General features: G+C 33.0%; 3 protein-coding genes across 3 annotated transcripts; 1 reads left to right on the top strand and 2 right to left on the bottom strand.

Moving 5' to 3' along the window:
* The first annotated feature begins 985 nt into the window (after positions 1-985).
* On the top strand, positions 986-13,444 carry LOC124829274 (uncharacterized). Its single transcript, XM_088115706.1, has 5 exons — positions 986-2,177; positions 2,261-2,760; positions 12,902-13,225; positions 13,312-13,374; positions 13,421-13,444. The coding sequence occupies exons 1-5, from the start codon at positions 986-988 to the stop codon at positions 13,442-13,444; spliced, it is 2,103 nt and encodes a 700-aa protein (XP_087971832.1).
* Positions 13,445-15,459: 2,015 nt separating this feature from the next.
* On the bottom strand, positions 15,460-16,922 carry LOC124829277 (uncharacterized). Its single transcript, XM_047302749.2, has one exon. The coding sequence runs from the start codon at positions 16,638-16,640 to the stop codon at positions 15,753-15,755; it is 888 nt and encodes a 295-aa protein (XP_047158705.1). The 5' UTR covers positions 16,641-16,922; the 3' UTR covers positions 15,460-15,752.
* A 5,406-nt stretch (positions 16,923-22,328) lies between these two features.
* On the bottom strand, positions 22,329-24,597 carry LOC124829278 (D-mannose binding lectin protein with Apple-like carbohydrate-binding domain-containing protein). Its single transcript, XM_047302750.2, has one exon. It carries the CDS (start codon positions 24,237-24,239, stop codon positions 22,782-22,784), a length of 1,458 nt encoding a protein of 485 aa, XP_047158706.1. The 5' UTR covers positions 24,240-24,597; the 3' UTR covers positions 22,329-22,781.
* Positions 24,598-27,915: the final 3,318 nt, after the last annotated feature.

The following is a 27,915-nucleotide window of genomic DNA, read 5'->3' as shown; positions in this document are numbered from 1 at the left end:
TCATCCTGAAACTCCAATGGCCTTTCTTCTCATGTAGAGAGGATTGAACCATGTGGTGAGGAGTAGCAGGAGGTCCTAGTCTTGGGTGCTTCCATATGATCCAAGGTGAGTGATAACGGATTAACCTCGTGACTGTGGCCGGGCGGTAGTGCCCAAGTTCCATAAGGCGGTAGTGCCAAGTTCCATAAGGCGGTAGTGCCAAGTTCCATAAGGCGGTAGTGCCAAGTTTCACAAAGCGGTAGTGCCAAGTTTCATAAGGCGGTAGTGCCAAGTTTCATAAAGCCACCACGAGTGCAAGACCCGCCATAGCTCGGTAATCATTCTAGTCCGGACGAGTCGGGTTATAAAGTAACAAGTCTTGTGATGTCATTTTACCATGTGTATCAAAGTAATGGATGAGTATGTATGATGTGATTGTTGTATGATGGTATGAGTATGTATGACATAATTATTATATGAGGTTTGCATGCATGTTTCATAAATGATTGGTTGCATGTTAGCTTACCCTACTTGTTTGTGTTTGTTTTGTTTGGGTATGTGCGATGATCGTATAATTCGTTATACGGGAGCAGATGGCAAGGAGGATACATTGGAAACAGTACTTGATGGGGAAGACAATGTTGCAGCTTAGATTCGCTAGCTTTTATTAGTTAGCTTTGATGGACTTTTATACGTTTAAAGCTTTAAATTCTATGTAATTTCTAGGGAGAAACCCTATTATTCTAAGTTTTCAATTCCATGCCATTCTAAGGATGATTGTAATCCTTAAATTACTCTTGACTGCTTTCCTATATTAATAAATGATGACATCTTTATTATATATGTTTTATATATATATAATTGGGATGTCACATTAATGGTATCAGAGCAGTTCCTTCCTTAAAAACCTGTAGGTTGTGGGTGTGCTTCGTTTGTGATTGCGTACCCTGGTCTCGTGTATTAGTTTGAGTTAGACTAATGGTCTTTCTCTCTGTGTGAACAGAAGATGGCACCTACGTCTCCTCATCCTTCTCCTCCGCGAGTTGATCAACCTGACTCTAATCAGATGCTGAATGCGGTGCTCCAGGCATTGCAACAGCAGAATGCTGCGTTGGTTCAACAGAATACCTTTGCATTGCAAAATCTTGAAACCGCAAGGGTATCGGCAGAAAACGCGAGAGTGTCTTCCGAGAACACTCAAAGGGAGTTCATGGAATTGATGACTAGTGCTAGGACTCCTCCAAGTGTTTCTTCCGTTGTTATTCCTGCGCAAGAGTGGAGCTTGGAGAGCTTTCTCCAACATCGCCCAGCAAGATTCACTGGAAAGTGCAGCCCTGATGAAGCTGATCACTGGTTTGGAGACATGGAGAGGATATTCGAAGCCAAGGGATGTCCTGATGAGAAGAAATTAGCCTATACTCTATATCTGCTTACCGGAGAAGCTGGCCATTGGTGGAACAGCATGAAGATGATTCTTGAAAGGAGTGGGACTCCTATTACATGGGAGTTGTTTAAGACCAAATTTTACACTGAATACTTCCCGGACAGTGTAAGATTTGCAAAGGAAGTGGAATTCCTAGAGCTGGTACAAGGCAGCAGACCAGTGTCAGAGTATGCAAATCGCTTCAAGCATTTGCTTCGCTTCAACACTATGGCAGTGGATGAAGAGTGGCAGTGCAGAAAGTTTGAGAATGGATTGAAGAGTGATATCAAGTTGCTGGTAAAGGGGTTACGCATCAGAGAGTTCCCTACATTGGTGGAGATGTCCCGTGATCTAGAGAAGACGAAGGGGGAATCTGAGGGACATCAGAATCAGCCTGCTAGGAATGGGGGATCATCTGGATCTCGTGACGGGTTTAGCACTAAGAAGACCCCTTACGCTAGACCATCCTTTTCTTCTGGGTTTAGGGGTTCATCCTATCCACCATCGGTGCAGTCAGGACCAGCCAAGCCATCCGGCACCGTTAGATGTTTCACCTGTGGAGGACCTCATTATCGGAGCAACTGCCCGATGGGAAGTAGAACAGTGAAGTGTTTCAAGTGCGGGAAAGAGGGACACTTTGCTACAGAGTGTACTTCTGCAGTAGGATCAGGGTCTCAGGCACAGAGGACTGGTTTGCCTCCACCCAGGGGAGGTGACAGACCTCAAACGATGGGAAGAGTGTACGCCATGGTTGGATCAGAGGCAGTCAGCTCAGGTAACATCCTCATCGGTATTTGTTTACTTCTTGTTTTACCTGTGTTGTGCTTTTTGATTTTGGGGCAAAACACTCCTTCATAGCGAAGGCATGTGTTGAAAAGTTGGGTATGTCTGTAGAAGAGTTAGGCGTTGATCTGTTGGTGTCTACACCAGCATCAGGATTAATTGGGACATCTTCTGTGTGTGTCCGTTGTCCGATGGTCGTAGAAGGAAGTCGGGTCAAGGTAAACCTCATCAGTTTACCTTTGCAAGGATTAGAAGTAATCTTGGGAATGGATCGACTATCCGCCAATCGCACCCTCGTCGACTACGATGATAAGGAGATGTCATTTCCGGATGAAGACCAAGATATGTCTTTCTCGATCGACGTCGTGAGGCAATACCTCTTGGAAGATGATAGTTGCTTCTTAGTGTTATCACCTATGGAAGCGACTCAAGTTTCGGATCATGCGGCGCAGGAGAATCAGAGTGTAAACCTCACGGTTCTGAAGGACTTCTTAGATATTCTCCTGAAGAAAATTTCTGGTTTACCGCCTCCACGTGAGCATGAAGATTATCTTAGGACAGTGCTTGAAGTTAAGGTGTGTAAGTCAGAGAAGATTTGTCAGTTCAAGTGCAACCAGTAAGGATTGAGGATGAACTGTCAAACGAGTCAAGGTCATATGGGATGGTAGAACAAGCGACTCTACCTGGAAGTTAGAGGCGAGGTGGGAGTAACTTACCTCGACTTGTTCGTGTAAGCGCAATTTTCGAGGACGAAAATTTTTTTGTTGTTGGGGAGAATGTAAGACCCATGAAAATATATATATATATATATATATATATATATATATATATATATATATATATATATATATTTATAGTAGTAAATTTTAGTATGTTATTAGTAATAATAATTTTAATGGATAGAAAAATGTAAATTTTGGATATAAAATTTTAGTAATTTTAGAAGGAGAGGTTCAAATTTTTGGTAACTTATTTAGTAAATTTTTTTAAATTGAATAGTAAAAAAAAAGTAAATAGTAAATAGTAAAAAGTAAATAGTAAATAGTAAAAAGTGAATAGTAAAAATAAATTTTCAGCATTTGGATTCCTTAGCATGGAAGAAAGTAGTAGGTAGAAATTAGGATCAGATTTGGTGAGAAAATGATTGAAATATTATTTTTAAATAATATTAAAATAATAAATAATATTAAAATATTAATGAATAGTAAATTTTTTTTTACTATAAATAGCCATGGGAGGGAAGGTTATTCTGCACCAAGAGAAGAGAAATCAAGTGAGAGCTTGAGAAATAGAAAAAAAAAAGAGTTAGGGAGAAATTTTGAGTAGAGGTTCTGAAGGGTTTCGGAGAAATAAATTCAGAGCAAGAGAAGTCTGGAATAGAGGTAGGGGAGCTAACCTTTCTATGCTTTTATATTATGATTTAGTATTTCTATGCTTTTATATTATGATTTAGTATTGTTTTATTACTATTCATATCTTGAAATTCTGTGTGAATAGTGTTAATGCTTACTGTATATCTATCTATGTTGAAATTCGGTGTAAATATTATATGCTATTGTTTTAAATCTGTAAATAAGAAATTTGTTAAAAACTAGTTGAGGAACGCTTTGGCTAAGGAAAGATTTGGTACTTAAGTTGTCCATTGTGACGCACCTCTCTTTCCTGGAAGTCTACTCGACAAGTTTTTAACTTAAATCCTATTGAACAGATTATGTATTGTTAAATTATTGTGTAATATATCTGGTTGGAATATATTCAGTTTGTATGATTTCGGAAATGATTGGATTTTATTACATTTGAATTTATGCATCTGAACATGATTGTGAACTATAATGATGTTATTTATGTGGAAAGTATGTGAATGTATGAGATATGTTAGATTCACTGTGATAATATGATGGTATATGGTTATTCATGTCTTGGGTTAAGTTTCAAGGTAATAGTATGATTCATGAACGTAATTCCATGATCCTCAAGGAGAGGATACATGGTGGTGATTTGGGGGTGTATAGAATGATTGCATGGTAGCTCAGTTTTGGGGGTCATCCTGAAACTCCAATGGCCTTTCTTCTCATGTAGAGAGGATTGAACCATGTGGTGAGGAGTAGCAGGAGGTCCTAGTCTTGGGTGCTTCCATATGATCCAAGGTGAGTGATAACGGATTAACCTCGTGACTGTGGCCGGGCGGTAGTGCCCAAGTTCCATAAGGCGGTAGTGCCAAGTTCCATAAGGCGGTAGTGCCAAGTTCCATAAGGCGGTAGTGCCAAGTTTCACAAAGCGGTAGTGCCAAGTTTCATAAGGCGGTAGTGCCAAGTTTCATAAAGCCACCACGAGTGCAAGACCCGCCATAGCTCGGTAATCATTCTAGTCCGGACGAGTCGGGTTATAAAGTAACAAGTCTTGTGATGTCATTTTACCATGTGTATCAAAGTAATGGATGAGTATGTATGATGTGATTGTTGTATGATGGTATGAGTATGTATGACATAATTATTATATGAGGTTTGCATGCATGTTTCATAAATGATTGGTTGCATGTTAGCTTACCCTACTTGTTTGTGTTTGTTTTGTTTGGGTATGTGCGATGATCGTATAATTCGTTATACGGGAGCAGATGGCAAGGAGGATACATTGGAAACAGTACTTGATGGGGAAGACAATGTTGCAGCTTAGATTCGCTAGCTTTTATTAGTTAGCTTTGATGGACTTTTATACGTTTAAAGCTTTAAATTCTATGTAATTTCTAGGGAGAAACCCTATTATTCTAAGTTTTCAATTCCATGCCATTCTAAGGATGATTGTAATCCTTAAATTACTCTTGACTGCTTTCCTATATTAATAAATGATGACATCTTTATTATATATGTTTTATATATATATAATTGGGATGTCACAAGTATACTGTTTGATATATAATTTTAATAAATATTATATAAAAATATTCATATATTATTTATAATATTATTAATTAAATAATTATGAACATAGTTTCCTGACAAAAAGATATCGTAACCTTTAAAGCAATAAAAAAATACTTAAGATAAATCAAAATCTTTGTCTTATTATTATTATTATTATTATTATTATTATATTTTTGTCTTATATATATATATATATATATATATATATATGCATATGTCTATTTTTTAGTTGGTACATTTTATATATCATGGATTCTAAGTTTTAAGGTTAAGGGTATTTTAATAATTTTCATTCTCAAAACTAAAAAAAACTCAAACCCTTGCTCATCTTATGGTAGCCCCAACTGAAAAAATCAGAAACACAAGGTGTTAAATAATTTCTTACAAAACAAATTTTATAATGAGTTTTCATTTTATAATTTTTGTTTTATCTAATTTTATCTACTTTTCACAAGCATAATGACATCAAAGAAATTGGTAATTGGCCTGAAAAAAATCAGAAACACTCATTATTAAACAATTTCTTACAAATGATTTTATAATGAGTTTCATTTTATAATTTTTGTCGTATATAATTTTATCTAATTTTCACAAGCATAATGACATCCGAAGGAATTGGTAATTGGCCTGGAGGATTTTTTTTAGAGATGATGATTCAACATATGCAGATGATGAAATTAGAAATGTTAGTGAAGATGGTGAAATTGAAGAGATCTTGAATGAACCTGAAGGTGAATATGTCAATGACTCAACTCCTTACAAAGACAAATTGTTTACGAACAAGTGTTTCTGATTTTTTCAATTGGGACTACGGGATGACAGAGAAAAGGTTGGAGTGAGAGGAGATGATAGATAAAGGGTTGAGAGGAATGAGAAAGGTGAGTAAGGATTTGTGGGTTTCTTTTTTTTTTTTTAATTTTGAGAATGAAAATTATTAAAATACCCACAACCTTAAAACTTAGAATCCATGATATATAAGGGTATTTTTGTCTATCAAAACCCGATACACATTACTAAAATGTACCAACTGAAAAACAGGTGTACGCGCGTTAGCAAACCCCATATATATATATATATATATATATATATAAAGGAATTATCTCTTTTAATATACACATTTTATATTATTATATTATTTTTAATTATACTTTAAGCTTAAAAAAGGAAAATATTTATAATAATATATAAAGGTATACACATTTAATATTTATATTTTACTTTTAATCATATCTTAAAAATTCTTGTGTCTTCTCTTAATATTTTGACTTTATACTCATTTACCTAAAAATCACATATCGCCTGAGAAATCCTTGAAGTAAGATCTTCTTTCTATTCGATTGATTTCAGCTAAAAAGTAAGTCGATTTCTACTTTTTTTTTTCCCTTTGATTTTAGTGTCTTTGCATGTAAGGGGTTTCCTTCATTCTTGGATGTATGGGTTTTCTCTAAGGTTATTTGTTGGTCAGTGGTACTGAGGGTATATTCTAATCAAATTGTTTGTGAATTATAGGAGCAAATAGAGATCTTAAAGCAATAAGAGAAACTTTAGCGTTTTTAGAATCGTTGGAGTTTCAATCAAGTAAGGGAATCTAGTTTATATGATTTTTGATTGGTAGACAAGTTGTAATTGATGTTTGTATGATGATGTGGTGATTTATTTGTGAAATTTGATTGAAATGAAAATTTTGGTATGTTGAGTTGCTTGTGAAAGTGGTGTGGTGAATTGAAAATCTGATGAATGGTGATGTGTGGTTGTTCTGTTGTTGTCATAATTGTTTTTTATGAATTTAAGAAGGTAGATTGACCGATTATGAGTTGATAAATTGTTATAGAACTTTGATTTCTAGTGAGATAGAATAAATGCGAGTTTTTGGCCACAAAATGAAGGTTTTGTCACGTTAAATTTTAGAGTTATGGTTTTCGGGAAATCATGAAGCTTTGGAATTGTTTTTTGGGACTTAGTTGACTTCTTACTTTGCAAAAATATGGATTTTATATAATAAGAATGAGTATGTGAGTCTTTGGGTACTTCGCTTGGTCTAAATGCATTGAATTCATGTTCAATTGAGTGAATTGTGTCCAAATGTAAGTTATAAACAGATCCATTAATCAAATCAATGCTAAGGATAATAAATTGGTCTTTTAAATGAGTTTAAATGGCATTTAAATCAAGTTTAGAGGTTGGTGTCATCTGGTATAGTGTTGTGGCCCACTTTGGGGCACTAAGCGCTATTGAACCGGAGAGCTACTGAGTTATAGAATGCTGGGACGTTGTGAGCGTTGAGAGAAGGAAATTGAAACTAAGCGCTAGTCTTTTATTGCAAAGGGACGTTGAGCATCAAGTCCAGGCACTAGATGCTAACGACACCTAGTGGTTTCTTTCATTTTAAAGGTGTTTCTCATGAATGCTTTGTGTTAATTAGTTATGGTGTACATGTTTCGATAGTTATTAATACTTTTGAAATGGTATGGATATGTTATGAGGATGAAATATTTGTGTTGTGATAAGAATTTCAATGAGAGATTATATACTCAAGTAAGTTGTGGTGAATGTTTGATAAAGAGACTTTAGTAAGTAGATATCATGATATTCTACTAATCATTTAACTCATGCAGAGTTGAATGGGGTGACAGGGAGAATGACAGGAGGTCTTTATCCTAACTTTTAAAGAGTGAAAGATTAACCTCATGGGTAGTAGGTCGAATTATCCTTGTTTATAACTTTCTAGAGTATAAATACTACCATAAGTGCACACCTTCAATGAAGTCTATATCAGCATCGTATCCGAATGATTGAGTATAAAAGTCAATAGTGGTATATTATATGTGTAATGGCATGTCGTGATTGTTGTTTTACAATTTGATAAATTAAGTTATAATATGTTAATTCCTTTTGATCCACTAACTTAACCTGATTGATTTGTTTTCTGTTTTCTATGTGTTTTGCTTAAATCTTTAACAATAATCACCATTTAGTAGTGGAAGATGTTTTAGGTGATAACCTACCCTGATAACGATAAATTACATGTTTTCTTATTTATCTATTTTGTTCTATTAAACCTATGATCTTTTGTTGAGTAAATTATCTATTAAATAGAATGTTATAAATATTATTATTATTTTTCTTATAACATGCAGAAACTACCCATGTGTATATAAATAATATAGACTAGATATAGACTCAATCTATTAAATATATATGTGAAAATTTTATATGTATTTTTTATATGTTTAAGTTGAGTTAATACTACAAAATTGAGTTGGTACAATTATTATATTATAATAATATAAATATAAATATAAACAAAAGCATAAAGTGTAAATATTATTTAGTAACAATAGAAGATGAATTAACTGCATGTTTTAAAATTGGAGTGATTTTTTTTTTTAATTTTTACCATTGGCACCAATATAGTCAATCATAAATTTATTCTAGTTATGATACTAGGCAATTTACATGATGAAGATCACAATTCTTATTATGTAGAAACCTTAATATTCTATTTTTCAATTTTTTATAATTAAGTTTTAGTAAATGTGTTATTTTGGAAAGAAAAAAAGTGTTATTGATTGAAAATGTAAAGAATAATAATGTTAATGTGTATTTATTAAGTAGAAGAATAACGAGCGTCATTGGAATCGTAAGGTAGATATATGTGTATTTTAAAATTAGAAAAAAAAATAATGTTGTTTAACAGGACCTCATGATGATAGGTAAGTGTAATTTATTTTAAAAATATAATGATGTTAAATCATCAAATAACTGTGCTTTGCTTTATGTTACTTTAAATAAAAAATTGTAATTATTATGCTTGTAACAAGACAATTTTTATTCTTTATTCAGCTTTAACAGATTCCAATTTAAAATAATAGGATGAACGCTGATTTATCGTCCCAAGATTCGTAACTTACTTTCAAGAATATTTTTTTATGATAATCAAGAATAAAATAAAACATTGAAAAAGGTTATATGCTTATTCGCTAAGATATTAATAGTTAATAATAAATAAACAGTTTTAAGTAATATCGTAATTGTAATTTGCAGTATGTAATTTTTTAAATATATAGTTTATATTCTAAATTTATGAAGGATAATTGTGAGGGCCTGAAAAAAAATTATAAGGCCATTGGCCCTAGATGGAGGCAACCAGGTCCAGACTAAGGGAATCTGACCTTAGCAGGGGTCTTTCCCCAAAAGTCAAAGCCCCATTTCTATTTTTCCTTTCTCACTCTAAAAAGAAACTCTTGCCCTAAAGGTTTTCTCTGCCTTCTCTCTAGATACTCTGAACCTGGAACCATAGAAAGTTGATTCTGGTGCTGCCTAAGTGTCTGTGGAGCAGGGGGTTTCGTTTCCAGAGAACAATTTCTTGTTCCGACCGGTAAGTTTCCTTTTCCCCTTCTCTTTCACTGTTCTAGAACTAGGGCATGCGAATTTGCTAGGTTCACATACCTTGTACGTTTTCCTTCCATTCTCTGTCTATTTGAGCTCTAAGAGCTATGTTTTATCACCAATATGGTGATTTGTAGGTTCTGTCAAGTTCCGCTCTGTGTGGAGGGTACTGTTAGGGAACTCCAGTAGGATATACTGCTCATCTTCAAGGTAAGGGGAGCTAGTTATTTTGTTTGAAATTAATTTATGAGATATATGCATGTTAAGTCCTGAATTGGTGTGTTGATTTAAACTGTTATGTACTGTTGAGTTATATTTTGTGGTGAGCATATTGATTTGTATCTGCTGGATGTGTGAAAGTTGTGTAACCATAATGTGCTGAACATGATTTGACTTGGATATATTGGTTGGTTGTACTGTTTTGTTGAAGGGGTTTGGAGTATGTAATGTGGGTTATGTGATTAGTAAGTAGGTGTAGAGGTACTATTTAAGGTGACTGTGAGGGGATGGGTGATAAATATATATATAATTGGGTATTTGATGTCTAGAACAATGTAGGACAATTCTAATAAATTAGACAAATCATAACTTGTTAAAAGCCTTTCTTTGTTGGTAGGATAGAGGGGGCTTAAAAACCTGAGTTGGCACATCCCTGATCATAGAGCAGCCCTAGCCTGGTCCAGTACGTTGTGACTAGTCATATGTGATAGCGCCGAAGGTGAGTCTGATGCGTTCAGACATCTGAACCCTCTCCGGTGACCAATTTGGGGGAAAGTAAGATGAAAATTAGACAAGTAGTTTACCAAATAAGAACTCTGGGAAATAGTTAGAATGGACAGTGAGTGGATACACGTATTGTTTCAGGTTGGTTACGGTGAAGTGAGGGGAGTTAGATTTATTTCTTAGTTTCAGGTTGAAATAAATTGTGTCTGATGCAAGTCTGGGAAGAAGGGGATGAAAAAAAATGGGGTTTCTGGAAATCTGGTGTTTCTGCATAATTCTGCAAAATTCTGCAAAATTCTGCAGAATTCTGCAGAACGCGCGTTCATCCAATTGCTAGACCAATTTAGCGTTCGTCCTTGAGCTAGTGTTAGTGATCAGTTAGCGTTCGTCCTAGTGATGTTAGCGTTCGGTCTTGATCATGTGTTAAGTGATAATAGCGTTCGGTCTTATACTCTCAGGTAGCAAGTGTTAGTGTTCGTCCTAGTGATAGTAGCGTTTTGTATTGGTACATTAGTGACGATTAGCGTTCGTTCTCGATGAGGTTCGTCCCCAGATTCATAGGTAGCGTTCGGTCATGATGAGGCTGGATATTTGAGCGTTCGTCCAAACAGTACGCGATCCATTATGATGTTCGGTTTTAGCGTTCGGCCAATTTTGTTCAGTTTAATATGGCGTTCGGTTTTAGCGTTCGGCCAATTGTGTTCAATCTAATGGTGTTCGGTTTGAGCGTTCGTCCTAGCATGGTTGATCTCACAGAGTTCGTGCAAGTAGTGTTCGGTTCCAGGTTCCTTGCTCTTGGGTTGAGTTAAATGTGTAACATGTTTGGAATGTATACTGTAATTTGATTTATGTGACAGTATGTGAATGCATGAGATATGTTTAAATTATTGTGATAATATGCTTGTGAATGTAAATGTAGAATTTGAGTATGAGTTGGACATCTCGGGGAGAGATGGATGAAAGTGATATGTGGGGTGTTGTTGATGTTCTGTATAACTGTATGGAGCTTTGAACTGGTATGTCTATCCCTACACTCGAAGCATTGTTCATACTCAGATAGAGGAGAGCAGTGTAAGTGGTGAGAGTAGAGGGAGGTCCTCGTCTATAGTCTTAGAGTTTAGACATAGACAGATTGGGGGATTTACCTTGCATAGTGTTGGGGAGTGCCAACTGAACTACGCAAGTGCAAAGACGACCAATAGTTCGACAGTTATACTAATCCGGATTGAGTCGCGTGAGTGTTGGAGTCATGGTTTAAAGTGTTATGTATTAACTGTTTTATATGTACTAAGCATGATGATTATTAAGTGATTGAACAGTATGATTATTGCTTGTTTATCTAGCTCACCCTTGCTTCTGTGTTGGGTGTTGCTTGTGTATGTTTTCTTTGCGATGATCATCCTCTTGGATGGGAGCAGATGTTGGTGAGGAGATACCCTTGGAGCAAGAGCTAGAGGAGAATGATGCTGCTGCACAGTCTACTCAGGATTTAGATATTTAGACCTTTGGATATTAAATACTCTAAATTGTTTAAGTTTAACTATGTATTATGTTTTAGATGACTGTAATTTCGTGTTCAAATTGCAAGTCATATTCTAACTGTTCTCTTTATTGGGAATGTTGACTCCTAAATTATATGATGTGGTTGTTATATTTTGGGGTGTCACAATAATTGATGTTACTATGTGTAAGATTATTTTCATCCATTGATACTAATTTCTAAAAAACATTAAAATTTAATTTAAAAATAGAGACGACAAAATAGATTAGAAGTGGTTGAAAGATACCGAGAAAGAATTTCATTAAATAATATTGTTATTTCAATTTATATGGAATGTGCACAGCGAGAATGGATTTCTTGTTTTAGAGATTAAACGAATAAAGTTGTGCTATATAGTAAAAATCTATACCTTACAAGAGTTTTCATTAGATATCTTATTTTACTTTAAAAATTATAGAAATTGTAATTCGTATTTATTGAATGGGTGAATATTAAATTGCAAGACGTAGGTGTTAGGTTTGGGTTTGGACTTTTCTCAAGTTAAAACGAAGCAGGTGGAACCTTTTTCTCTCTTCCTCCAATTAATACGGGAGATTTCTTTTACGCCGATTTCATCCTCACCTCACATTTTATTAGTGTACTTTTAGGATGTTGAAATATATATTTTATAATATATTTTTAAATTATATAATTTAAAGTTTTATTTATTTATAAATAATTTGTACTTTTCTTGCAATTAAAAGAGAAAGGACATGGGAGTAACTATTTGTACTCTACCAAAAAACTGACTCAAGTTAGTGCATCAAATTTGTATTTTTATTATACATTTAAATAAACAATTATTTAAAAATAAAGCGGTGAAGTAACTATTTTACTTTAGAAAATGATTAAACTTAAATAAACGAATGAATGTGTTTAATCAAGGAGAGTTACTCCCTCCACCACCACACAATGCTTCCTGCACCTCTCTATTCCTTTTTTATCTTTGAGTAATATTTAAACGGATATGAATATACGTTGAAGGACAAACGGATGTTAACTTCCGATTGAAGGACAAACGGATGTTGACATCCGATTGAAGGACAAACGAATGTTGACATCCGTTTAAGCCTCCAAACCGAATGAAACAATTGAGAAAAATATAAACCAAAATTCCAGGGCTTGTCACGTGTGAACTCATAGCCCCAACAGGCGAGCCTTCTCAGTTACCACCAGTACTATCAACTGCCGCCTCTGCAACCTCCTCCGTTGTTGGCGGTGATACCACCACCATCTAGCGCGGTTGTCCCGCCGGTGCACCACGGGCATCCGCCATATGTGGCTCAGCATCAACAACAAGCGGTGTTCAGTTCTTACGGCGCTCCTCAACCCTCCACAAAAGAGGTTTGCACCCTCTTCATTGTTGGCCTTCCAGAAGATGTAAAGCCCTGCAGAATCTACAATCTTTTTCGCGAATTTCCCTGCTACGAGTCTTCACATCTCTGGAGTCTCAGTAATTCGTCTCAAGTTTATTGCAATTTTAATTTCTTGGGTATCTTTATTTATGAATTTATGTGAATCGTTTCACTGATGTGATTTTCGTGTCTTGGCAGCCTTTTGCTTTTATTGTGTTCACCAGTGAGCAGTCAACAATCATGACAATGTATGCTCTGAATGTGAGGATCTCATCATAACATTAATTTTTTGTTACTTGTTTTGCAGGGCATGGTGTTTGATCTTGGGTAAAAAAAGTAAATAAATATAGTTAAAGTAAAAAAAAGGGTACTTTTAAATTTAAAAAATAATTGGGAAGATTTGGAGAGGTGTAGAAAAGATTTGGTGGTGGTGGAGGGAGCAACTGCCTTAATCAAGAGAAAATGGGTTTTCATCCACTTTTAGTGGATTTTTACCATTTTAAAAGCCCAACGTGTGGAGCATTATAACACCAGGTGAGAATTTCTTCATGCACCTCTATAATTTTAATTTGTATCCCACAGGTTTTTTTATTTTAAATTGCATAATTTAAAATAGAAACTTTATAATTAATTCGAAATCTATTTTTTATTTTACCTTCTTAAATTTAAAATTTAGAATACAAAAAATTGTATTATAGATTATACATGATTATACATGCCGAAATACAAAAAATTATGGAGATGCAGGTTAAAGTTATAGAGGTGCAAGAAGAAATGGCCACATCAGGTTCTCAGGCCCTAGTTTAATTCTTTGAGTTTCTGAAACTAAACAAAGGTTAAATTATTTATTCAAATAAAATAATGTTTAAATGCCTTAGAAGAAATTCCTGCTATGCATAAGGTTGGAATATTTTCTAGTCTCGGAAATTTTATAATAAGTTTATTTTTGGTCTCTGATTTTTTTAAAAATTGAATCTATCAAAATTCTAAAAATATATATTTTAGTTTCCAAAGAACTACAAACGGTTTTAAAAATCAATTCAATATATCGGTGCTTATATTTTTCAAATACGAAAGGCTAAAATATTTAAAATAATTAAGAAAATGATAAAAGAATCAGAAGTTATACTTGGAAAATTCAAAAACTCAAATTGAAAAGAAGATCAACTTCAATTTGCTTAGAATAATAATTTGTATATTTTTTATATGGACAGCATATATTCTTTATTAGAAAAAATTATTTTCAAATCAAACAATATAATGATTGATAAAACACTTCATCCAAAAATTTAATGCAATTACATACTTATAACTACCACATTATCTGATAGAAATTGGTCCCTTGTTTTTAAAATTTCAATGCATATAAAGAAGATTTTTTTTTTTGGCATTAAGAATAAAATATAATGTCTGGTTCAACTTTTAGAAAAGGGAATCCTGTCAATTCAAAATTTGTTTGAGAGCCTTTTAAATTATAACTTCTCGCACAACATGCATAAGAATTTATGTCCAACCGACTATACAGAACTCAAATAAGAAACGTAACGCAAGTACTAACACGATATATACGTATTGATGACCTGGAAATTTCAATATCAATACACAATAAAGATTTTTTTTTCTAAGGTGTTGTTCGCTTGAATGAATTTGAAAAGAGTAATTGAGAAAATTTGAGAAGATTTGAAGATAAATTTTTTTGTTGTTTATTTGAGTGAATTTGGAGATAAATGAAAGTGGATTTGGAAGTAAATTTTTTTAATCTGTCACGTCAATCAAATCTTACACTAATTCTCAGAAACTTTACTTCTAAATTCATTCTCATTTACCTCCAAATTAATTCAAATAAACAACGAAAAAAATTATCTTCAAATCCTTTCAATTATTCTCCCCTAAATCCATTCAAGTGAACAAGATCTAAGTGTTTCAGTTTTCAACATTTAAACAGTTTTTTTTAATAATGTGATTTTTTAAACTTAAAAATACGCCAGTGGAATTTTAAGCACAACACAAAAAACGTATTTGGTGACATGGTTCTTTTAAAAACACAACGATATTATTTGGTGATATGAAATATTTTAAGTACAAACACCTTAAACATTTTTAGTAACGTAAAATTATAAAAAAAATATAAAAGCACATTAAACGTATGAGGATGACATGAAATTTATAACATTCAAGCACATTAAAGTATATGATAACGTAAAATTTATAACGTACAATCACGTAAACATCTGTGATAATGTAAAAGTGTAACGCACAAATACACCAAACATACATGACGACAGTGAATTTTTTAACTTAAAGACACTTGAAACGTATATAATAACGTGAAATATTCAAACCAAGTTAGAAAATTCAACGAAATTGAAGTGTTGCTTGTCATGTATGATCTCACACCCAAACTCCACACATATATTTGCGAACAATTTGTAGTTATAAAATCACACTTCTAACAGTAAGAGTATTTAATATAATCTATGAAAATTCATCTAGTCCTGTTCAAACGGGAACAGTGACACATGGCCACTGACCAAAGATCATGAACAGTTGATATTAAGAAGAAGAAAAAACTAAAGATGTGTCAGTCCTTTTAATCTGAGAAAATCCAGTTGAATTAAAAAAATCTAAAAAAGATTGAATCAATCAAGGTTCTTACATGCACGTATCAACAAGGAGAACCCATTTTTGTCCTGCTGGTTGCGCGTGTGCGAAGCCTTCTCCTCCAACCATAATCTACTGTCGAGGCCACTCCTTGTCCTGAACATGAACATTGCCGAAGCAGAATTGGGATTGAAAAGCCAATCATGCACATCCCACATCATATCCACGACCAAACCATCCACAAAAATTGTTTGGTTCCCACGAAAGTTCCAGCGCAACCTCTTCACCTGGAACATTGTCTTCTTGTCCACCCACACGGACAACACGTGACCCTTCGACGCTCCCTCTTCCGCGCAGCACTTTATCAATATGTCATGAGAAATTCCCGTCTCGCAAAATTTCGCCTTTGTCGCGTAAATCGCAGTTTCGGAAAACGTTTCACTCCTTGAAACCATTGAGAATTCCGCTTCCTTTTTGTCTGATTGTTCTTCAAGTAAGGGATCTTTGTCACCGAGGCGTAGGCCCAATTCGGAGTCAACCAAAACGACGACGTAAAACCCATTAACCGGTTCTGGCCCATCATCGTATTTGGCGTCGGAGAGATCCCAGAGGACTTGGATTTGGAAATTGTGGGTTTGGAATGTTTCGTTTCCTTTGGTTTTATTCAATTCCTTTGCGTTGAATTTGGAGGGAAAATGATCGGAATTGGAGATGGTTATGGTGAAGCCTTGACCTAGGAGTTTCTTGGCCCAAGTTAGTGTGATGAAGAGTTGCTTTTGCGTTGAGATTTTGTACATGCAGGTGACTGAATCTCTGGTGGAAGGATTCAGTTTTGGACAGAGATAGGTCTGATTTGAAGGCCTTGAACAATATGAATCGGACACTCTAATAGCATGTTCGTTGTAACAAGATGCTATGCCTCTCATTATAAAACGGTTCCCTCTCAGAAATAAACCCACATAAAAATAACAAGGATCAAGACAACTTTGTAATGGAAACGAAGGTGACTCTGTGATTATGCTTGTGCTTCTGTATGAAGGAGAAAAGAATTAGCTAGCACCATATGAAAGAGAGAGAGAGAGGGATTTGGAAGGTGACAAAAGACGATGACACTTTTTCTTCTTGGGATTTTCCATGTGTGAATGTCCTTTATGTTTTCTGTCATACCTGTGGAGTGAAGCATGAGTAAAGACAAAATATAAGGCAAGAAAAGGAAATGCATGATACTCGGTTCTGCATTCAATATTATAATTCTAACCTTTAAAATTTACTGCTAGAAGAAAATTGAAAACTCAAACATGACTGTTTAATCTTAAATTGCTTGCGTTACGTTTCTCTTGCCTTTCCAGCCCTATATAATTAAATTGTGATTATTACGGTTTGACCTATATGATAAAAACATAGTCAATTTGTATGTGGAGTTAATTATGAATTTGTTAGTGAAAAAATATGTAAGTCATGAGGCATTGAATAGTATGCAATTTTAGTTAGGGCTGTGCTGAGTGAGTTTGTGCAAAAAGCAAGGTGTTGTTATTGGTTGAAAGATGGTATTTTTCACTTGTTTGAACCTTGACAAGTGTTGACATGTGGGTTGGGATGAATATGACAGACACAGTAACAAGATAACGAAGCTGACGGAGAATTGGAGAGGAAAATGCAAGGATGAGGGTGACGGTTGGACCCACGAATTGAAGTCAGGCTACAGATTCATTACTTTTGCTCTAACATTTTTTTTTCTGTTAGCTATTCTTGTAAGTTACACAAAAGCTTATCCTTTCCGATTTCCAAAATATAGACAACTGAAAGGGTGGAAAGCGAAATCGAACTTCTAATGTCCCTTCTTTCATAGTGCTTATTAATTTATTTTTTTCAGTTACGTGGAAAGCACAAATTTTTCAACCTGCTAAGGGAAGTTTAAAGGTGTAAATTAAGTAACTTTGTGTATCAGTTTTTTTCTCCCTAACTTTTCCCATCAACTACACAAAAGCCGTTTTATTCATTAAGTGAAATTGAGCATTGGACTCTCAGTTTTCACTCTCCAGCTAAATAGGGAAGGGACAGATGGGTGTATTGGATAAAAATTCATGTCCATTGACCAAATGAAAAAGAAATTTAATGTCTCGGGTTGCATCTGATTGCAACCACATTGACAACCTATAAAGAGAAAACTCACACTAAACACATCCAATTCAGTGATAGATAAATAAATAATATAAATCAGTGAACTCAAGATTGTTACAAATGACCCAAATTGAGATTATGAATATCTTGCTCTGGGTGGCAAAAAAGGAACCCCCAAGAAACACATAGAAAGAGAAACATTCATCTAGAGCTAAATATAATTTTCTTATTCAAAGGGAATACATTATTGCGTGTTTGATTCTCTCTCTGTGTTTGAAAAATATGCTCTTCTGCACCAGAGGAAAGTGATGAGTTCAGAAATGAGAATATACTTTTATCAAGAGAAACCTCCTTTGCCGTAAAATTAAAAGTGTCACCACTAACTAACTACAAAAAGGCTATATAAAAGAAGGCTATGATGGAGTGAGAAATATTAGGGTCTATTTTGTTTAAAGTTAGGTAAAATTAATTTTCTTAAATATTATTTTAATTTGTTCAACATAATTGGAATGTGTATGTAATTCAGAATGCTCTCACACAAATATTTTGGTTTTTAAATCACGAATTATTGGAGTTATTTGTAGGCTTTTATTAAGAATCCTATTAATAGAAAACTTAATTTCATTATAAAAAAATAAAAATCTTATTTACACGAAATAAGGTAGAAATCTATCTATGAGTGAATGTTTTTAAGAACGAATTGAGTATTTCCTAATTTGATATTACTAGTAAGATTTCCAACTAAAAACAATGAAAGTATATATTTCATAAAGAATATGCAGCCGGGCAATCCGACAAACATAGCTCCTCGATAGTAGGGTCAAGTGAAAGTATGTAATGGTTGAAATAATGAAGAGAATTTTATTTTAAGCAGTGTAGTCCTAAAATAATACATATGATTTTCTAACTAATTTTGTTTTCTGCTTGTTTTATTGAATTTTTCTCGTTGTTTTATTTTACTTTTTAGTTGGCGTTATACAATCTTTTTGGTCGACAAGGGATGGGGAATCAAACGGTACAGTTGTTTTGTTGGTACATTGGTACATTGGACTGGAGGATTAGAAATATATGACTATAATTATTTATTTCTACAACGATTGCTATTTAATTTATTTTATTGGTTACTATATTTATTTTTCGTAATCATTATGTTTATATTATTAATTAAATATAATAGCATAGTAACTTTCTTTTTCCAATTTATGACAAGATTTTCGTATCAACTAAATTATTAGCTCCTTAATTTCACAAATCTCATGTACCGGGTAGTATAGGCTTTTTTACTAATATGGAATAATTTGGTTATGAAATTATGAAAATGGTGTAAGTTTTTTAAAAAAAATCAATTGACCGTTATTATTATTTTCTTTAAAAACATATGCAATCAAAGAATGTTAATAATTGATTATAAAGATTTTGTGCATAAGAATTATAATTGATAGAATGTAGAGTTATATAGGTGGAGAGAAATCTATTAACTCTCTTCTACTTTCATACTCAACACCAATTATTATGAATCCACGTTTCCATTTTAGTTGGAAACAGTTTTATGAAAGACCTAATAGAAGCGAAGAAGTAAATATTTGAAATGAATATGGTCCGTTAAAATATGATACCAAAAGCAAACACATTTCTAATTATTTGTGCTTGTTACGTGTTAGCCATTTGCATGGATATATATAAAGCATAATGTAAAGTATAGGACCTATAGACCTAAAGTATATGAGCATGTTGTGATAAAGAATATTCCTTTCAGTTGCTTCCTCTTACTGGAGGAGCATTTATTCTTTACATTACGTGTGGGTTTTATTGATGCAACAGATTACATATTCGGCTACGTCTTCAAACCCACACACCAAAAATACGTCCCCACAACATTCTATCAATCTCAAAAAATTCTCTATTTACACCAAAATTAATTGTTTTTCTATAAATTCATATATGTATATATATACATCGATCTTTAATTATTACGCTATATTTATGTTTATCAAGACTTGATAAAATGATTGTGTTCGAATTTTTAACTACAAATCGTAAAATCATTATTTTTTTATTTATATTATTATTATCTATTAATAATAACATTAGTTATCATCGTTGTTGTTATTATTATCTCATATTTCGGGCTTTTGATATTAGAGGGAGGATAGGGGAATGCGCACAGCAAGAAATGAAGATTTGGCGCGGATCTTCCTGTGGGCTTTACAATTATGAATTGGCAATGGATCTTCCTTTCGGCTTTACAATTATACATTGGCAGTTTCTTCCTGCACCTCCAATTTTTATTTGTGCACCTTCAAAATTTTAAGAGTTAAAAAGTGGGTAGTATAATTTACTTTTCAAATAATTCAGCTAAGTCACCACTTCAAATAGTATAAATTAATAATAGAGCGGATAAGGCACCACTTCAAACAAATATATAAGTTTAAAGAGAACAAGATAAAAAAATTTCAGATAATAATAATTTTAACAAAATTAGAGATTCACACTATCATATATATATATATATATATATATATATATATATATGAGTTTGCTAATTTACGCAAGGGGTGTTTTGTTACATTTTAGAAAAGTGTACTAAGTTTTAGATTATAAAAAAATCTCTATAAAAAAAACTAACTTTAAATTCAAGAATATTTTAATAATTTTAAAATTTAATTTAAAATAAAAAAATAAAAGGTGGTTATTTATCATCTGATTGGTCCACGTATGAGAATTTATTATATATTTTTTTAAAAGGTAGTTGTTTTTTAAAATAAAAAATAAAATAAAAGGTAGTTATTTTTAAAATAAAAAAATCAGCAAATCTCATATATATATATATATATATATATATGACCATTATTGTAAATTACATAAATTTTTATTTTATTTTGACTTAATTGTAAAAAAGATTGAGGATAAATATAAATAAAATTTTCATGTACAAGAAATAGATACAAATGTGATTACAATTCAAACATTTTATAATGTCACGAACAAGAAAAATAATAAATCCAATGATGAAATTTGCAGTTTAGGTCATCACTTTGGTAGATTTTCTTTACCTATTTTCTTTTATCCTTGATAATTTATTTTATGCAATTTACACTCTTACAATTTATCTTTTTTACTTATTAAGTAATTCCACTAATTTATCTTCATCTTCTTTGTTCTTCATCACCACTTAATCTTCATACATCATTCCATCTTTATATAAAAACACAAAAATATGACTATAAAAAAAATACATAAATTCCTTATTGAAGTTTATATTTAAAAAGAACTAAATAAATTGAACATTTTTACAAAATTATCAACCATATAAAAAATTTCACATAAACTTTGTATTAATTGTAAATTCCTAAATTAAAACTCTATAATTTAGTTAAAAAATAATTATTTATTAATTTAATTGACAAAAATATTCACCTCAAGTTTTTCTTTTCACTAAAAACAAATTGAATGAATATCAAATCAAAACTAACGTGAAACATAATTAAAATAAAAAAAACATAACTCGAATAATATAATTCTATTAAATTTAGAAACCTTTGTTATACAAAATTTAATTTTAAATTTATAAAACCTAATTGTATTATATGACCACCTATTAGTTGTGAAAGGACGGCCCGCTGTCTAACAACAACATAACCAACGGGCAGGAACGGTAATTAATCGATAATTAATTAAAATAATTAAAATCATTAATGAGTATCAAAACAATAAAATCATTTTGGATATCAGAATAATTAAAGTTATTAATGGATATAAGAGAAATTAAAGTATTAATGAAAATAATAAAAATTATTTTTTAGCAATTAATGGTTAGACCTGATTGGAAGCTCATCACACAATATGTTTAATTTTGAGGTAAACTCACTTTTTGATAACCTAATTTTTTGACAAATGTTAAGGCTTTGTTTACTTGAATAAATTTGGGGAAGAGTGATTGAATAGATTTCAGAGGATTTGAAGGTAATTGAGAATCGATTTGGAAATAAAGTTTGTGAGAATTAGTGTAAGATTTGATTGATTTGACAAATTAAAAGAATTTACTTCCAAACCCACTTTTACTTACCTCAAAAATCCACTCAAATAAACAATAAAAAATTTATTTTCAAATCCTCTCAAATTCATTTAATCACTCTTCCCAAATTTATTTAAATGAACAAATATAAAAAAATTCAATTATTTGCATGTGATCAAAGCTTAGAAATACAGGATAGATACGCAAGGAGACAAATCATCAACCCGTTTTTTACTATTGTAATCTTGCATGACTAGAAAATATTTTTAATTTATTATTAAATAAAATATGTTTTTTATTATCTGTCCCTCCTGCGATAAAAGTGAGTGTCCGAACTCAAATCCTTATTAACAAAATGCTATAATGAATCGATAATGTTACGAACAAATCTTTAATTACTTTGTATCTAAATGAATAACATTTCTAATTAATCATTGATAAATATCGTGGTTGAGCTAATAACGTTTGTAATGAATCATTAATAAATCTCCTGGTTGAGCTAATAGCGTAGCTAATTAATCATTAATAAATGTCGTTGGTAATTGGTTTGAACTTTAGCACGGGGGCGGCAGCAGTTTGAAGTGAAATAGGAGTATAGAAAAACAGAGATCCCACAGCAAAACTAGAGAAGAATATTTCCACTCATTACACCAAATATTCAACTCATACTTGTTTGGCTGCACTCAGCATTCCAAATTGCCACTTGCTTCCCCCTCGTGGTGGTTGGATGAGAAAACAAACAGCCCCTTCCCCTTTTCACCCAACTCAGTCACCAATTCTTTCGTATAAATAAGGAAAGGTCAAAAGCATTGAGGGAGCCAAAAGAGTCACACATCACTCATGACAGTGCCATGTACAAAATAATATTAGATTAGATGGACCCCACCAATGTCAACCCACACCAATGCGTCACCCCTTCCGTCACTCTCTATTATCTATTGCTCATTTCGATGGATCTAAAACTCGCAGATCCAAGATTTTTATACGGGCCGGGCGAGGCCCAATCCTCTTCCTTCACTCCTCTTCTCCTTTTCCATCGTCTCACACAAAGCCCCGTACCAACAATAATAATCCCAACCATTACCAAAACCGTAATCACAATTCCGACCCGTACCCAAACCCGTTTATTTTCTCGTTCTCCTTTTTTAACTTTGAAATACCCCACTTTTGTCGCATCTCCGCTACCCAACAATGTTCCGATTGGACTATCCAACATGTAGCAAAACCCGGTGCCGTTGTTATACAGCGCTCCCCAACAGCTACAGTTCTTCTCGCAGAACTCCTCGCATTCCGCCAAAGACGACTTCGTCACGTGGCTAAGGAGTTCCTTATGCGGTGGCTCCACGCCGGTCTTTCTCAGCACCCAGTAACCGTTTCTCTTCCCACCAATCCCTTCTTCCCCACACAACTCTCCACCAACATCGTTGAAACACCCACCCGCTTCGAACCGGGTCTGGTTATCTAAGCAGGAGCATCCAGACACGCCGGGCGTGCACAAACCGTAGGAACCGCAGGAGCGGGGGAGTTCGCAGGTCTCAGAAATAGCCTGGTAGTTAATTAGCCACTCGGAACCGTCCCAGTAATAACCTTTCAAATTCCCGTCCGATTCCATCCGCACGAACAAAAACGACGCCGCTGTGACAGCCTGTTGAAAGCTGTTGAACTTTTGAACATCCGCGGGTTTCTCGTCGTTTGTCTGATACATCCCGAGGTAACCCTCCGGGTTGACTCGGGCGTAAATCGGCCCCTTACCTTCCTGCACCTCCGCTTTCGTCTCAAGTACTGTGCGTTTCCAGTATAAATCCCCGTTTCCTTCGTATAGTCCCATGAAATCGCTGCCTAACCGCAACGAATATAATCCGTTGGAGGATAACAAAGACATTTTGGAAGTGAAATTCTGGCCCTGGACGATGGTATTTGTTGGAAAGTCAAAACTCTCCCAGAGGGGAATACCTTGGGTTTGGACCTGCAAGTTGGAGGTGTTGAGGAGCACCACACGGTCTCCGTTTGTGGCGGTTGACCACGAAACGCGCGTTTCGGAGTCCGACAGCACGAGACTACCGTTGAAGAAGAGGCGCGTGTTGTCGGACCAGGAAGCTGCGCGGGTTGGGTTGGCCACCCAGAAAGGCTCCGAGGATGGGACGTGAAGGATGGCTAGTGACAGCTGGTTTTGGTTCACGCGGAGGAAGCCCAGAGAAAAGTTTCCACTGGAGTCATTGAGAACTGCCTGAAACGACGCCGTTGAAGAGTCCGGTGTGGCCGAGAAGCCGGTGTGAAGCTCTTGCGTGGTGGAACTGCATCTCGAGGTGATGATCTCGATGGACAGAATTACAATGACCATAAACCGAGGCTGATGAGCCGCAAACATGTTGAACATCATAGTTGGCATAACATAGAGAAAACGAGTTTGACACTGAGAGTGTCACATTTATAACGATCTTTGAAAACTAAAATAATATATTAATTAATTAAATATGTTGGGGAAGGAAAAACACAATACGGCTTCACTACACTGGTAAACCTTATTTAAATGCATGGTGTTCCTCTGTGTCCCATTACCCCTTTAATTTCGTAAAGAAATTAGGGAAATGATCCTATTTAGAAAAAATTACACTAGGGAGTAAGTGGTATTTGGCGTTTAGGATATTGTTTCCAAGAAATTGTATTTACAGATCGAAAATAAGTAGTATTTAAACTTTCAGAATTGTAAGGATTTTCTTCCTTTAAACAAACGTGCACTTTGCCTCTTTTTATTTCATTACTAGTGTGCAAAAGCACCAAAACTCAATTGAAGAGCCACTACAAAAACTATTTTTGCCTTTCTCCTCGTGGCCATCTCAACATCTTCTTTGGTTTGTATATTTATTTCGCATCTACTTGCGAACTTGATGATTTCGATTTATTTTTTTTTGTGTTGGTGAAATTTTGGTTTCTTGTTTAACTTTTTTTTTCCTTAAACATAATATTACATTTTGTAATTTACATTATAAAACTATAAAATTATATTCAATCACTTTTTGTAATCTTATTGTAATTACATTAAACATCACGTTAACTTTTATTCTTTTAAAACAAAAACTCACCATTAATACATATTCTTTTAACAACATTTTAGTACTTTTTATTTATGTAATTTTATGATTAAGCAGTGTTTATAAATCTAAAAATATTTATACAAAAATAAAAACTCTAATGTGTATATCTAACTAACTTATATTCTACATATATAGCAACATTTTACCGTTACAATGTGTATGTAACTAAATGTCGAGAGAATATAAATTTGTTTAGAAAGATTATTAATAAGCAAACAATTTATTTCCATATTTTTCTATTTTTTCATTTCTTTTGGGTGTTCCAGTAATGCTTCATGTGCCCTGTTTTGAGTCAAATTGGTTGGTGAAAAAAATCAAAGCCAATGGAGAGAAACCTTAGGCGTGTATATGTGATTGTATATTCGTGTTATGTTTTTCATTTTCTCATTTTCTATGCCTTTGATGCTTAAGAATTTTTTAGTGGGTATGACTTATCATAGTGTGAATGCAAATATGGAAAGCTTAAAAACACCTTTTAAGAGTGTTAAAAAGGACTTTCAAGGAATAGTGATGTTCTATGAAGACGATTGAACATCTTGTCTCTCCTTAGGAACTGAATAAGTTTCTTATGTATCAGATCTTCATTAAGCAGACTTTTAAAGAATAATACTTTTTAATGAACACTTTCTTTTTGTTGATAGTATTGGCCCCAATTACTTTTATTTTCTTTGCTTTTGTTCTTCTAGTTATTGCCTTTGGTGAGCAGCTAGGTAGAAACACATATTTCTTTTTATCTTCTTCTCTTGTCCTGGTTGTTTTAACATATATGTGTAAACCAAAGATGTTTACCAACGTAACACACTTTGTTTATAAAAGGATTAACTTGTCAAATATTTCCCTTATCGAATGGGTTCACCAATCCTACCTAAACTTTAAATATTAAATTATATTAAAAACACAAAAATCCTAAATGATCTCCTATCTTTAAATGTATTTGAAATTTTTGTGATTTTTGATTGTATTTGAAGTTTAATATTATTTTTCATAGAATTTATTTAGATTTTAATTAAAAAATTGATTTTTTTAGGTTAAAAAATTATAATTAAATAAATTAATCCATTTAATTGACTAACTCGTGATAAATAAAATAAATTCAAATATTTTAAATTCATTAACAAATAAATCTTGTTAAATTCACTCACAAACTTATAATCGGATCAGACAGGAAAGGATGACCAGTCAAACAGCTCCTCTACATGGAAGGCGTTAGTTTTGTATCACGGTTCATGCATAGTGTTTGACTGAGCAAAGTTAGGTGCGGTGTCAACGTGTAACTGTAGAGGTTGCAGGAGCTCATTTATAGTTATGAGTAACATTATTTTTTGGATATTTATGAAATTACATATTTGAAATTTAATTTAAAAACTACGAATTAAATTAACTCTGTCTGATTAGTTGAATCTGTGTCAAAATAAAGTTTGGTCTGTGTTGGGTGGAGGCACGTGTGGATGCAATTTATAGAGCGGTTGTGATAGTTGACAAACTTCGTAGCTAGCTCAGCTAGTATTGACCCATCGATCCACAAACTTCTGGACTGGATATCCACTCTACGTTCGTTGATGTTTGGTTATGTTTTTGCTTGTGTCGTGGTGAAGATAATCATTACTTATTTTTACTTTTTAAAAAAGATAATGCATTTTGGGATTAATTTATTTTAATTGAAAAGAGCACCAATTGAAATGTATAAAGTCAGAAGAATTTGTGGAGTTCTTTAATGTGATGAAGCCCTTCCCTCTCAAGCTGTTTCAACAGCCGCAAAATTGGGGCACTTGCATTTTCTCATTATTGCCTTTTAAATTCCCACCCATATCTGTTCCTACGTCACACCATTACTCCATTTTTCTCTTTAATATCTTTCAACACATCCATAAATTATACTATTTCAATCATCAAATAACTACTGTTATATATTATAATCCTATTAAAAACAACTGTAAATTACAAAATTTCAGATTCCAGAAACTATTCTGTTTTAAAATGTTTTTGTTTATTTTCAAAATACGTCTTAAACATTTGACATTTTTAAACAGTTAGTTTTATAAAAAAACATTTTAATTTTTTAAAAGAATAAAATTTCCCAAACTACTTTAAGAGGAATGGTTGACTATCACCATATACCCTGTCACACCTTTATATTGTCAAAATGACCTGTCAAGCTAAAGTTAGTTATTTTTCTATTAGAATTTGAGATTCTTTATGATAATAAGGAATTTCTTTAAATCACAATATTTTGATTGGTTGAAGAAAACTTTTAAATTTGAACCCGAAATCTGTTCACGGTACTGCAACAGCACGATTGATTGTTTGGATAAACGATCAATCACAATTAGAATAATTAAATATTTAATTAATCTAAATAGAATGATTGGATTTAAAAGGAATTAAATTGTAATTAAGTTAACCTTAAACAAAATTCATAAAAAAAATTATAAATACATATTTAATATATGGTTGTTAAATTTTTTATTACACATTTATTATAATATCAACAGTTTTTTCAATCAAACTTAAACTAATTTTAGTTCCGAACATTTTTACCATATATCCTGATCCATTGGTGAACAGTTTACTTTATACAAATAGAATAACATTCAAATATAAAAAAAAATTAAGTAAATATTCGTCTTTACATTTAAAATACAAAACAATATTGGTAATAACACATATGATTGTATTTAAATTTTATTCTAAAAGTATCCGAAAAATAGTTAATGTAAAATTAATTACTAGCCCATAGGTTTTGAATAGAATGTGAAGAAACTTAAATGAGTTGCCAATTAAAGTGAAGGAGTTGACAAATCTGTACATATTAAAGCGAAGGGTTGACTATTCATAAATCAACTGCTATATCACAATTTAAAATATATTTTTTTCTTTTTAACATAACACCACCACGTGACACCAAGATTAATGTATTTTATATTCAGAAAAATAGTTTATGATTCCTATAAACTTTAAGTTCATTTCAGT

This window comes from Vigna umbellata, chromosome 5 (assembly GCF_029865625.1).
Source record: "Vigna umbellata cultivar VRB3 chromosome 5, Vumbellata_1.0, whole genome shotgun sequence".
In the NCBI taxonomy this organism is placed as follows: Eukaryota; Viridiplantae; Streptophyta; class Magnoliopsida; order Fabales; family Fabaceae; genus Vigna; species Vigna umbellata.
Note: the sequence above shows the minus strand (reverse complement) of the source record. Positions and strands in the feature narration are given on the sequence as shown.